The 14,179-nt window shown below is 41.3% G+C and overlaps 1 protein-coding gene across 1 annotated transcript in view; it reads right to left on the bottom strand.

Annotated features, from left to right (window-relative positions):
* The window catches only part of plekhg2 (pleckstrin homology domain containing, family G (with RhoGef domain) member 2), a 63,921-nt gene that overhangs the window by 3,319 nt on the left and 46,423 nt on the right, over window positions 1-14,179 (bottom strand). Inside the window, exons 9-18 of the mRNA XM_088344940.1 lie at window positions 12,837-13,019; window positions 12,656-12,748; window positions 8,838-8,924; window positions 7,889-7,922; window positions 6,755-6,844; window positions 6,579-6,680; window positions 5,482-5,520; window positions 4,438-4,577; window positions 4,256-4,369; window positions 137-1,784 (exon numbers count right to left, since the gene is read on the bottom strand). Coding sequence (XP_088201066.1) covers window positions 137-1,784; window positions 4,256-4,369; window positions 4,438-4,577; window positions 5,482-5,520; window positions 6,579-6,680; window positions 6,755-6,844; window positions 7,889-7,922; window positions 8,838-8,924; window positions 12,656-12,748; window positions 12,837-13,019 — 2,530 coding nt within the window. The remainder of the gene's footprint in view (window positions 1-136; window positions 1,785-4,255; window positions 4,370-4,437; window positions 4,578-5,481; window positions 5,521-6,578; window positions 6,681-6,754; window positions 6,845-7,888; window positions 7,923-8,837; window positions 8,925-12,655; window positions 12,749-12,836; window positions 13,020-14,179) is intronic.

Here is a 14,179-nt window from a genome sequence, read left to right as displayed (position 1 = left end):
GAATTCCCTGTTTTCCGAACACCCCAAAAAGAATATCGCGAGACTGCACACAATCATAAGCTGGCATTGGATCAGAAGTTTTAAACCACCAAAGAACCGATTTTCATATTCAACAGCAGAAAAAAAGGACACGCACCGAATCTTTCCTTGCTAACTTTTTGACTAAAGTTCCCGTCATCGTCCAGGTGGAAGCTGTGACTTTGGTTCTTGTCGTTGGTCTTTGGCTGCTTCTGGTCTTGGAGATATTTGCTCTGGTTCTGAAGGACGGAAGTCTCCTGGACATTGCTCTCAGATCCGTTCATATGTGAGTGGGACACGGATCTGGGTTTTGCCTCCTCGACACAACTCGGCTGCGGTCCGATTTCCGTCCGACTTTGAGTCCGATTTGCGATGGAAGACCAGCCCGGTTTGTCCCGTTTGTGATGCAGAGGAATTTTCATGGTGCCAGCTTTGGCGCTGTACATGCTAGCGAGCGTTTGAACTTTACTGAGGATGCGCTCCGAATTCTCCATCAACGCCGGGTCCGCCACCGGGCTGGCCTCGAATAAGGCGATTCCGGCAATGTCCGAGAGCTTGGCCTCAAACAAAGCACGCTGAGTGGAGACGATACTGGACGCTCGGGTACCTGGTCTGATCTTCACTAGACTTGTGTGTTCTTCAGGGTTTCTGATGGTCTTGGATACTTTCTGTTTGCTTCTAATCCAAGTTGATGCATTCCTTTGGCTTTGTAGAGTTCTTGAGGCCTCTTTGAGACTTTCTTTTTCTTCCTTTGACTCTTTTAACTTACATTCTGACTCGTTCGTCTCTGGTGGTCGACTTTTATCGGTTTCAATTCTCTCTGTAAATTCTTCTGGCATTAGCTTTTCAACTAGACTTTTCTTTCCCGCTTCGTTCGGTTCTTCCTCTGACTTTTGGTTTGTGACACTTGCATTTCCATTGTCTGTTTCCTTCTGAACTTCATTGAGCTGCACGCTGGTTGTCAGCAGATCTTCAAGAACCTCATTTGGATTTCCGTCACCTCCCGTTGAGGTTTCACAGCATTTTGTGTCTTTCGTTTTCGAATCCAGCAGATTCGTGGGCAAATCTTGTTCTTGAGAATCTTCTGAAAGTGCGGGAGTATCAGGAGAAGTGATTTCTAAATGGTTTTCACATTCTGCCAGGTTATTTATAGTCTCTTCTTGGTTGTCACTAGCTAAGAATGACTCAGAATCGATCACCAGTTCAGAGAAACTGTTCCTCTTCCTACTTGTCTCATCTCCTTGCGGTCCAACATTCTCAATTTCTTGGTTCTCCTCCAATTCAGCGGCCGCCTCATAGTAACTTCTGATTTTGTCAATGATTGTCCTGTCGGGTGCTGTGAGAGCAGAGCTTCTTTTGACTTTTGGACTCCTTCCAAGACAGTCTTCTGGATTTGTGAGGGGACTGGTATCGTCCTCCTGAGGTGATTGACCACTGGACTCGCAGTCCTCCAGGACAGGGATGGAAGGAGGACTTTCTGTTGCGACAGTCTTGCCTTGATCGTCTTCTTGGGATGTTCTGTTAATATCCACTTCTTGTTCTTCGACCTTTGCGTCCAGTCCATCTTCTACGTTCTTGACGTCAGAATCTTCATGGTCATTTGGAACCCCTTCAAGGGCTCTGCTCAGGCCAATTTCCGCTTCTTCTTGCAGGGGGTCCAGCGGGAGGGGGGGCTCCGAGCTGAAAGCCACCGGAGGTAGCGGACAGGTAAAGTCGGTTTGGTCAGGTGAAAGCTGCACCTGGCTGTGCCGATCCTCGTCTTGCTCCTGATTAGAAAACAAAGGCTATGGTTAGAAAAGCACCACGTTTTCTGCACTGAAGGTTAATGCCAAATTTGGACAAAATTGCAGATTTGGTTGTGGACGGAAGAAAAAAGGAAAAAAATGCCAGACCTTTGAAGCTAGCTTTCGCTTGGGGCTAAGTCGATGCTTGACACTGCTTCTTTTTTCATTTTTTTGCACATGAACAGGAGGAAGTGAGGTCTAAATGGGAGCTCTGCCAAGTTTTTACCAACAAGACCATTTCCCAAAAATTCGAGTGCCCACGTACTACATTTTAGCCGTTTGAATTTGTACAATTTGTGTGACATTCAGCCCTTTCAGTTTTGGTTGGAAGCGAGCCGGAGTTTCTAAAATGTATTCCTAATCAGCTGGCACTAAGCTATGAGTTGAATTTACTATTTTATCAGTTTTCAGTGCGATTTCAATAGAACATACCGTATTTTCCGCACTATAGGGCGCACCGGGTTATAGGGCGCACCCCGAAAAAAATAGTTTTTGGTCCTATATTTGACATACATAAGACGCACCGGATTATAAGGCGCTACAATGGGAACATGGACAAAACAGTCAGATAGTTCAGTCCAACTGATTACCCCCTTAACATTCCCAAAGTTTGCAAAGACGCAAATACGTGTCGAAAACACGTGCAGATGCGGTGTCCGTACGATGTCACTCAAATGCATCGTTCCAAATATCATTTGGAAGGTTAAAGTCTTGGGATTCAAGAAATGCCAACAATTCCTTAGTTTCTATTTTCTTTTTCGCTCGCAACTTTACTGTGCATATGACAATAAACACTTGGAATTGAGTTTCACTTAAAAATAGACACTCCATTCCATCCATTATCTGCAGCGCTTATCACAGAAACATCGAGTTCAGTCTGAAACAAGATACAGGGACAATATAAAACCCGGAGTAGCTCACCGAAGTCGTTGTGTTCATAATAATGTGCAGCCAATGTCCTCTTATATCCGTGAGTGTAGTAAATCCAGGAGAATAAAATATTTACAAATACAGAAAAGTAAAAAATGCCTTCTGTATGCCGTCAACCACGTGCTATACGCATTCATCTTTTTCGGCCAATTGCAGGCTTTGTTTTGCAGCTTAAGCCTATGCCAGCCTGTAAATGATAAAAAGGATCCGCCCCTTGACCTCCGAATAACTTTAGCCAATAGTGATCGATTCAAATGATGATCGACACATTGGTTAGCCAATGAAACGCCGGTAAATAAATCCCAGCATACACCGCGGACTTGGCGTTCGGGGGAAAATCGAGTCGGCGGCTGCAAGTTAGTTGGAAGACTTTGCGACTTAATATTGATCCATAAATAAGGCGCACTGTATTATAAGGCCCATGGTCAGCTTTTGAAAAAAATAAAGGCTTTTAGGTGTGCCTTATAGTGCGGAAAATACGGTAACCTTTATTATAATTGTTACAAAATGGGTTGAACATATTGTGACAACAAAATTGGACGTGGCACTCCAGTTTCACATTTTAGAGTGAGGATAAAAGAAAACAAAAAAGATAAAGGATAATTGACACAATATTTACACAAGAAAGTGTGGGCATGTAGGGTGTTTATATACAATTTTGGGATGGTATTAGTGCAATATGCGGCAGTGCAAAATAGGCAACATTGTGCAAAGTGAGCATAGGCATGAATACAATTTTGTGTGTTTGCAAGAGTTTCAGTTTTTTGTGCAGTGTGTGTTGAGGGTGGTGATGGCTCTCGGGAAGAAACTATCTCTGAGTCTGTTTTCTTTTTTTTGTGGACCTTTTGGACTTGTTTGTTGCAATAGACTGCGCCAACTACCGCACCATCATCCTCAATTCCCTTCTACTACCATTTTCTTGTCTCTATACACTTCCTGTCCATGAAACACTATAATTCCCTAAACATATGTTCCAAAATAGTGAGGTTGTGCAGTCCGGCAGCTACAAGCGATCTTTTTTTCATGACATGGAGCCATTTTAATCCAAGTATAATCAACCTGTGTTATTTGCATTTTAAAAGTTTGACTTCTTCTGTATCATTTCGTTGACGGACTGGATTTTTGCTAGCACTTACGGGTAAATACCCTTTTTTGTTGCTTTATGATCATTTCATAAAATTAAATTGTTCAAATTAGCATCTAGTAATATGTCTTTCATACATTTATTCATCCTGAAAGTCTTTTATCTTTCTTTTTTTCTTCAAAGTCTTTATATTACAGGTTTTCTCATATGTCTAATCTCGTGGCGTACAATGTTTCACAACGTTGATATCAATGTCAATAAAGACAATTGTAATAATCATATTTTTTTTAGAAAATCAGTGAATAAATAAGTATTTAACATTTTCAGTTTTTCATTTTCCGCTTTTGGACAAATGTTGACTTCTTGGTTTAGGCCCCAAACTTATTTGGGTGGCATCTCAAGAGGTGTGTAGTCTAGGGCCAGTAGAAAGTCTTCTCACCTTGGAAAGCAGCTCCTCCCTGGCCCGGCTCTGGTTGAGGAACTCTAGGATCTCCTCGGTGATGGACAGAGTGGGGGGAGGACACAGGATGGCCAAATCGTCATCTTCCTCCTCCTGGAAAAAAGTGAAAAAGTTTCTGTCAAGGATATGAACTGGAACCTAAGCCGTCGATGTTTGCTAACGTCTGGCTCCTGCTTGTGGTCCTGCTCCGATTCCAGGTGGACCACGGAGGAGGCCAAGGTGCTGCTGCTTCCCGCCAGGTCCAGTTGTCCCTCGCCGACCCGGTCCAGTTGGCACTCGCTTTCGGCTTGCTGGGGGACATTTCAAAAGGGGTCGTCAAAAATCTGACAATTTCGGACGCATGGTGACGGACTTTACCTTCAGGACTGCTGCCAGGGAGATGTGAAGGTAGGTGGATCAGACGGTGGAAAGAGAAGAATATTAGAGGAACACCACCAGACAGGATTTAGATTGATTCGCTTCTGTATCTACTGCCTCAGGTTGAATAACACAAAAATGCTTTTCAATGCTTAGCCCAAGGGTAACAAAGGTAGTGGGTGGAGCAGGTAGCACATCTGAGTACCCCCTTGGTGAACCAGTTATGAAAATAACTCATTAGCTCTTTTCGACCAAAACTAAACAATGAAGATACCTTGGGGATTTCGATTAATCACGATCTGAATCAATGAACTCCAAAAACGGAAATTTAAAGCTAAAATATGATATGTTGTGCGGATTGCTTCCTTTACGATACTTCGGAGACAAAAAAATGGCTATTATGGACTATTTCTGCTGAGGGATCATCAGCCCCATCTAAAGTCACCTGCAAATCCAATTTTATTACCCAAATACATAGAATTTAAAGCAATTGTCCCTACAATAATATCAGAATACGTTTTTCTAAATGGTGCGGCATTAGCTCAGGAGGTAGAGCGCTCGTCTTGGGATCAAGAGATTCTCGACTCCTCCGTGTTATATGTGGAAGTGTCCTTGGGCAAGACACTGAATCCATAATGCCCCCAATAAGCAGGTAGGCACCTTGCATGGCTGACTGTGAGTGTGGTGTGTGAGTGTGTGTGTGAGTGGGTGGGTGAGTGTGAAGCACATTGTAAAGCGCTTTGGGAGCTCTTCGGTGACTTGAAAAGCGCTATAGAAATGCAGACCATTTACCGTTTATATCAAACAGGTTGCTCTCATCTGTGACAAAGTAGTAGCGGGACACTCACCATAGGGAAGAAGGGCTGCCTGGATGTCTTTGGCTGGAGCTGAAAGACACACACAAATTTTGGACACTTCATGAGAAGCTCTCAATTCTTTAAGTTCCTTTTAAGTTCATAACTTCCCAGGACACCTCAAAGCACGTGATGTCCTCCCACAGGTAGTGTTCCCCATATCGAGGAAGATTCTGACAGGCCGCCAGGGTTTGATTAGTCTTACCCAGTGTTGGGAACTAACGGCGTTAATTTTTCCGGTGATTGTGTCATCGAACTCATTACTTCTTCCTACACAGTTACCGTTACCGATGGTCAGAAGCGTTGCGTTACTTTGGCTGCAGAACGCCAACGGTGGCGTGCCCCAGCACACTTGATGCCGTTTTCAGCGGCGCAGTTTTCCGCTCGCCTTCAAGTTGTTTACGTCACGTCTTATCAGATGATCTCAACATTCAAAACAGCGACTATCATATGGTTTGATAGCCATTACAAATACAGTATTTACCAATGCGCTGAAAGAAAAGGCGAACGAGGGCTGAGTTTTGACAGAACCCGACTTGTGTTGTTTGCAAACAAAACAGATCTTTGAAGTGAATGAAGAAGAGCTTCCCTCCACCTTTTTTCCTCTTAGGATTGGTCAATATGCATTTTGGGGGGATTCTGTGTGGTTGACTTTCAATTTGTTAAACATAAAAAGGTTAACATTTTTGTATTTTATCTTTTTTTGTAGATTTTAAATATTTTCAATATATTTCCCATGTTTTCCAGTGTTAATGTGTTTATATAAAAACTAAAAATTGGATTCTCTTATATCTCTTTTTCCCTTTGTTATTGTATTTATCCTTCTGTTTGTTTTCCATTAACGTTTTTTCGTCTTCATTTTTAAGTCATTCCGGTCTAAATGGTACATAATAATTGGTAACGTAGGGATTAAAGCACCAAAAACAACCTAAAAAGCTGCTTGGCTCACTAAAAAGATACGGCTCTTTTTAGGACACGCCCATGGACTCCACTCCACTGTGCACCCATCAGGGTCTGACAAAACTCTATGGGAAACGCTGTCAATTTCCAAATTCTGGGATTTGACTTTGTGAGGGGCGGGGGATGCTTACCGGACTGCCTCCTGGCACGTCTGTAGGGCACATTTCCCTCTAGGAGAAGCGGCAAACTCTTCCTGCTCTTCTCAGGCGTGTAGGCGAGCAGTTCGTGAGGTTCTGCGAAATCCAGAAAGACGATCGTCGATGGCGTTTTTCCGGGAATTTTGAAAAAGGAAATGGGTTTATCCTACCAGATTGTCGGCGCCCCCTGTGATAAGCGTCATCCGGTCGCGGGGAAGCGCAAGACAACTTTTTCAGATGCTCCTGTTTTAACTGCGGGGCTGTGAGACGAGACAGGAATTGGTCACAAATATGGAAGGAACTCCCAGTAACGTAAGGAAAGGGTCAGGAACATATGGCTCGCGAGCCATATATGGCTCTTTTCATGAGTACATACGGCTTAAAGATAAAACAGAAGTCGCGCTAATACTTAATGTAGTGCTTCAAATAGAGCCGATTGTTGCACGTACAAAAGCGAGACAATACCGACTGTTATTAGGCGTCAGTCCACTATAGGACACTGTTTTGACTTTAGTTTACAGTCAAGGTGTCGAGGGAAAATACCCTGTTTTGGCTGTCATATATGCTCATTTAACAATTTATGTTCATTGTTGAGACACCTTATTGCATCGGCTCGCTACAGTTTAACTGTACGGGTCAGGTGTATCGACATTTTGTTCTGTGTGCATTGTTACATAGAATGACAATACAAGGAAATTATTATTATTATTATTATTATGAAAAGCCACTTAACAAACTTTAAACACCCAGACGCTCTAGCACAGCACCTAGAGCAATTTGATCAGGAGAGTGTAGGTAACTACGTTGGTATCCTTGTTTGCAGTATTTTGTGATATTTTTAGAAAAGAACTTTGCCCGCACCCTGTTTTGAAACCATTATTCAGGACATAATGAGCCTCGACACTCTTAAGTAACTGCAGGAAGAAGAAGAATTTTGAGATGTATATTTCTATTGATATGGGACTCTGGCATTGTAATTATTTCATAGATTTGATCAAATGATCAAACATTACACAGTGAAATGAAATGGGTTGAAGAATTAGCTTTCGTCTGGAGAGCGGCTTTGGTTTAGTTTAGTCTCCTTATATATATATATACGGTGTGTCTCTCTCTGAAAAAAAAGCAAAATATTTTTTGTTCTTCTGGCTCATTGGGTCAAAAAGCTTCCCAGCCTCTGACATAAGGGAATGAAAATTGAAATCTTGCTTGATTTTGGATGAGAATGATGGGCAGTGAGAAAAGCCACTTTGTAAAGTATTTCTGCATGTCTTTGGGTGTGGTTTTTGCGTTTTGTGTGCACTCACAGTGGCAGAAGTCATCTCCGAGGACCTGCCTGGCCTGCGGAGGACAAGGATTTCATTGTCAATCACACCAATGTATCACACATATTTTTTTATTTATTGTATATATTAAAAAAAAAATCTCTCTCTCCCCCCACATCTCACTCTCCCCTTCTCTGCTTTTTCCTCTTTCTTTCTCGTTCTCTCCTTTTTTGCACCCTCTCTGTTTTCTTTCTATAGCTCTCTATCTTTCCTCTATCATTCTCTCCTCTCGATCTTTCTCTCTATCTCTCTCCTTTTCGCACCCTCTCTCTCTTTTTGCTCTATATCTATCTTTCCTCTATCATCCTCTCCTCTCTTTCACTTGATCTTTCTTTCTCTCTCTCTTTCTCCTCTTTATCTCCTTCCCTCTTTATATGTTGTGTCTTCTTTCCTTCTATCAATCTTTCTATCCCTCTCTTTCCCCTGTTCTATCTTTCTCTACTTACTTTACTCTGTCTCTCTTTCTTTTGCCATACATAAATATCAATCTTTGTCTCTTAAGTCAAGTCATTTTTATTTGTATAGCCTTTAATCACAAAGACACTCTCTCTCATCTTCTATTTATCCATCTATAGTTGATCATCCATCCAAATCTTTTTTTCTCTATTGTATTTAGTGATTATGTTTTTAACATTTTTTTTTAAATTTCAAATTAGTACCGTTTTAAATTAAATTATTACTATTTTGGGAAAAGAAGCATTTAAGAATATGGATACAAAGAAAGAAATGTCTGACTTTTTATCAAGATGCTTTTTCTACTTCTCTCGAACTTTACGGATGCTCGACTCTTCTTTTACCGCGTTTTCTAAACTTTTCCTTTTTTTTGCATATTCCTGATCAACGAAAGTGCAATGACGACGACGACCAGCAGGGGACAGCAGCGGCCACCGCCAAACCAAGATTTTGGAGGGGTTCGTTTTCCCTTCCTTACCTTTTGTGGAAGAGAAGCCGGATGATTTTCCAGCATGAGTTTGTTGAGGTAGTGAAGCCACAACCTCTTCTCCTCCATGTTTTTGGTCTGCGGACGAACAAAAGAAGACAAGACGAAGACAAGTCAGGCGGGAAGAACACCGGCGAAGGTCGGTTTACTTTGCAAGTCGAGCGTCTTCGACAGAAGCAAACAGCGGAGGGCAAAACGGGCCCCCGACCGACATGTTGGCTGGCGGGAGAAGAAATGGGATTCTTGGGGCCATGTGCCTACTGCCTTAACGCTAACAGAAAGTCTGGATGGAGAGAAAAATAAATAAGAGAGAGAAAGGGTGATGTAAGACGGGAGGGGAGAAAAAGAAAGAGAAAGATAGATGAAAACAGATCCAGAAAGAAAGAGACAAAAGGGAGAAGGAGTGATAGGAAAAAGCATAAAGACAGAGAAAGAAAAAATATATGGGTAGAGAGTAAGAGGATCAAGAGCGAGTGAAAAGAGATAAAAAGAGAAATCAAAGGATAGAAAAAGAGAAAGATAGAGACAGAAAAAGGAGGGGAAAGAGAGAGTTCGAGGGGGAGAGAGAGAGAGACGGTGAGAGAGAGATAAATCAATAGAGAAAAATAAAGAGATAATTGTGAGAGAGAGAGAGAGAGAGAGAGAGAGGAAGAGAGATGTATGTAGACTGAGAGGTGGATACAGACAGAGATTGAGTGTGAGAGAGCGAGAGAGATAGAGATTGAGTGAGTGAGTGAGTGAGAAAGAGAGAATTTAATGAATACATGGAGAAAGAGAAAGATAATAGATAGTGGCACAGAGATTGATAGTGTAAAAGAGAGATGAAAACAGAGAGAGAGAGAGACAGAGGAAGAGAGACAGAAATAGATAGATCAACAGAGAAAAATAAAGAGATAATAGAGAGACCGAGAGGAAGAGAGATTTATGTAGACGGAGAGAGTGGTGGATACAGACAGAGATTGATTGTGAGAGAGACAGATAGAGATTGAATGTGCGAGAGAGAGAGAGAGAGAGAGAGAGAGAGAGAGAGAATTCAATGAATGCATGGAGAAAGAGAAAAATAATAGATAGTGGCACAGATATTCATAGTGTAAAAGAGACATAAACAGAGAGAGAGAGAGAGATATAAAGATGGAGAGATAAAACAATAGAAAGATCGAGAGAGAAATGGAAACAGATAAAAATACAAAAAAGAGATTGATAAAGATAAAGAGTGATAGAGAAAGAAATCAATAGATGAAGAGAAAAAAGAAAGAGTGAGAGAAAGATGTAACAAAAAATATATGTAAATGCATATACAATAAAAGCAGTATTTTGACTCCATTTTGCTCTACCTAGCGCATGTGCCCACCTTCCCAAATCGTCCCAAAAAAGGCCTTTTATTGCCCAACGTTCCCACAATTCACGGCCGGCTGCCGCTTTTGTTTGCGTGACGGATGTTGACGTTTCTGTGCAGGGGAAAGCCTCAAAACCTTCGGGAGACGTTTCCCGTTTGGAGAACAGCCGCTGAAAATAATTTCAACACCTGATGGGAGGTCGCTGGTTCGCGCCTCGGCCGAGACATACCTAATTGGTATAATGGCGGCGCCCTCTGTTGGCTGCGGCTACATCGACTCGCTACAACGGGTCAGGTGTATCGACATTTCGTTCTGTGTACATTGTTACAAAGAATGACAATACAAAGGAAATTATTATTATTATTATTATGTGAGCTCAGGAAGTGGAATGTTTCACTTTGAAGGAGTCGAGCTACTCTGTTGCTGTGCTGCAAATCAAGTCTTACTTTGTGAGAAGAGGAGGAATCTTCTTGCTTCTACCTTTAGCATCACGGCCAGCCTTCAAACGTTTCGTTTTTCAGGAATTTTAAAGAAAAAGTACTGTGAGTTAAGTTTTTCTTAAATATGACTTTTTCTTAAGAATTTGCCATTTTCATTTCTTTGAAAGTGGTGCGATTATTTGTTGTTATTCCTTCTAAATTTGCTTCTAGGAAATATATAACATTATTCGACTAAATCTATAACTTTGACATATGAGTTGAGTTCTCATAATTGTGACTTTTTTAGAATTTTAGGATTTATTTTCTTCCTCAATTTGACAATTTTTCTCCAAAATATTAAAAAAAATAGCCCAGTTCTCTCTAGATTTGCCACTTGAATGGTATGATTAATTGCTTTTATTTTTTTGTAAATTTGACACTTTTTTCTTGGAAATTGTCAGAAAAACGAACATAAAATTTTCAACTTTGACACATTCATGGGTTAAGTTCTCATGAATGGGATTTATTTTCCTTTTTTTTTATAATTGTATGATTTCCATCTTCCTCGATTGGACACTCTCCTCGGAAGTCTAAAACATTCTAGCATCTAGCTCATTAATAGGAATGCTTTTTTTAGAATTTGCCACTTTTTTAGATTATTGTTTGTTATTATTCCTTGAAAATGTGCCACTTTTTTATTTAAAATTTAGAAAAATCCAGCAAATTTAAAACCTTGTCACAGTTGAGTTCTCTAAATGTGACTTTCATTTTTTGTAATCGTATGATTTAATAAAACAAAACAAACATATAACACATTATGATTTTTTTCCTGCTAAATTTGAAACTCGTGTTGTATTGTGTCGTGTATTGCGTCATTTATTTTGGCAACAATTTTTTTTTATTCAAATGAGGGGCGGGTCAAACCAGCTAATAAGTTGATTCACCTATGAGTTGATTGGTGTACTGTTGGTTCGACCAATAGGTGAGAACCTCAGCCAGTTAGACCCGCCCCCTCATTTGATTATTGTCAAAACACAACACAAATAAATGAAAAATGCATTTGTAAATGATTAGGTTTCATCGGTGTTATCTATTTGGGTATTATGTAAATTATTTCTACAGCATATATTTGTAGCTATTTCATAAATTATGTATTAATTTCTACATTTAAGAGATGGGTTCCTCTTGGGGCCACATGAGAAACAGGAAATGTTGAGGAGGGCAAGATTAAAATACAGATTTTTATTTCATATAATATTAATTGCATTTCTTTATAAAATGCAGCATTGATTTGACAAATTGATTTGACTGGTTGGTTCGTTGGATCCTGATTCCTGGTGGTGTGTCTCGGGCAAGTACAGCCTGGCGCCACCCATCCCTCTCCAGGCCAAAATATATTTCCACCCGGTCTCAAACCGGGGACCTTTCGCGGAGTAAGAGTATACTGTATGTTTAATTCAATAACCACAAAAATGAAGCGTGGCCTTACAAAAAATGCCATTTATTCAGTCATTTACCTTAACGACGGTAAACAATATAATAACCATTTCTAACTCATATTAGTGATATTATTTAGTCAGATTATTGTACAACAAATTATTAAAGAGATGTATAGCTCGGTAGGCCAATCCAGTTTCTCAAACCGCAGGTATTTCGAAAGCACATCTCCATATGAGGAGTTTTCTTTGATTGTAAACATTCCATTCATGAAAAGAAGACATGTTAGTAATGGCAACAACAATACGCATTTATGAATAAATGTATATGTAATATTTTGTTTTTTTTTGTCTATACATGGACCATTTAAATCCATTTATTTCGGAAATATCTTGATAAATAAAATCAATACTTGTTATTTTTCATTATGTATAGAAAAATGTATGCTGCTTTTTGAATATTGGGGACACCGGGGAGAAGAGTGGCACTAAATCAGCACATTTATTCTTATTACCCTTTTATACATATTCTTAATATATTTGTCATTTTGGGCGGGCCCGGATGTGGCCCGCGTGCCGTCGTTTGCCCACCCCCGCTCGATAGTCTGCGCTCTCACCTGTACGACGTGCTGCTGTTTTGGAATCATCTGATCGGACACCCGGAAGCAGAGCGGGTCCTTCAGGGCGTCGGCCAGCAGGAGGTTGCAGCACTAAGGTCCGCCGGAAGAAACGGGGTCAGAAGGTTCAGACCGATCGCCAGCATCTACATTCCGACCGATCGGAAGCGGCGGCGCTCACGAAAATGTGCGTGCTGTAGACGAAGGCGGCCGCCCTCTTTTTGGCGATGAGCAGCATCTTGTCGAAAAGGAAGAAGGCCCGTTCCTTCTTGACCCGCTGGACCTTGAAGGAACCTTCCAGGACCAGCTCCCCAAAACCGCTCAGGTGGGGACCGCTCCAATTCACCAGTAGGGACTCTATTTCCTGGGGGGCGGGTCTCGGGTCACGATCGACAGCTTGTTTGGTGTCGGCGTACAGCGGTACCTCTTTTACACGAGGACCCCGGAACACCAGAATTTTCCTATTCGAGTTTTATTGGCGACAAAAATTTAGCTTTGCGTATGAAAGTCGATTCGGGTCACGAGCAGTCCCGGAGGCTACCACTAGAGACAGCTAAACGCCAGCATCAGCTCATCTATCCATCCATTATCTGCACCGCTTATCCTCAGTAGGGTCCCGGGGGTGCCGGAGCCCATCCCAGTTATCTTTGGGCAGTGGGCAGGGGACACCCAAAACTGGTTGCCAGCTAATCGCAGGGCACACAGAGACGTCTGTCTCACCCACTCATTCACACTTAGGGACAATCTGGACCGGCGAATTCACCTGACATGCATGTTTTGGGAATGTGGGAGGAAACCGGAGTGCCAGGAGGAAACCCACGCAAGCACGGGGAGAACATGCAAACAGCACACAGGAATGTTCGATCTCAACACCTCAGAACAGTGCTGCACACGCGCTAACCACTGCGCCGCAGTGCTGCCCTATCAGCTCATCTAGTTTTTGCATTTTCATTCCCAGTTAGTGAAGTACTTCTCAATTATTTTGACTAAAAAATCCCCCCCACCCCCAAAATGCATTAAACCAGATTATTAACTACACAATATTAAAAAAAAATGCAATCCAAAAATATTTAAAACAGTTAGTGCTGTTTTTTAATTCATTTTATCAAAGATGATACGAATGAATCAGCATGTTTTAATACACAGCTTTTCACTGCTCCCTAGAGTAGAAAAGGTGCAATTGCACGTGATTAAGAAAAATCAAAAAGTTCCCTAATGTCAAACGTGCCAATTGCTCCCCTTAATAATGATTGTAAATCTTCCTTATCAAGTGATGATAATTGTTACAAACACAGCACGGCACCTGGAATGATAATTAGATGATAATTAGAGCCAAAGTGATGCACTTTTTTCGATACAGGCCCTTATAGGCTATGGCAGGCTAAGGACCGTGAAAAAAAAGCTCGCAATTGGTCGAAAGTGGTGTCAATCGAAAGTCAGAAGCTAACGGCATTACTAGAAATCATCTCTGTTTACTTTTACAAGGGAATTATGGGGCTAAAGGAACGGATTGTCAAATGATGC

The sequence above is a fragment of the Urocampus carinirostris genome, chromosome 10 (assembly GCF_059441175.1).
Source record: "Urocampus carinirostris isolate Australia breed hairy pipefish chromosome 10, RoL_Ucar_1.0, whole genome shotgun sequence".
NCBI classification, from domain to species: domain Eukaryota; kingdom Metazoa; phylum Chordata; class Actinopteri; order Syngnathiformes; family Syngnathidae; genus Urocampus; species Urocampus carinirostris.
This window is presented reverse-complemented; position numbering and strand designations above follow the sequence as displayed.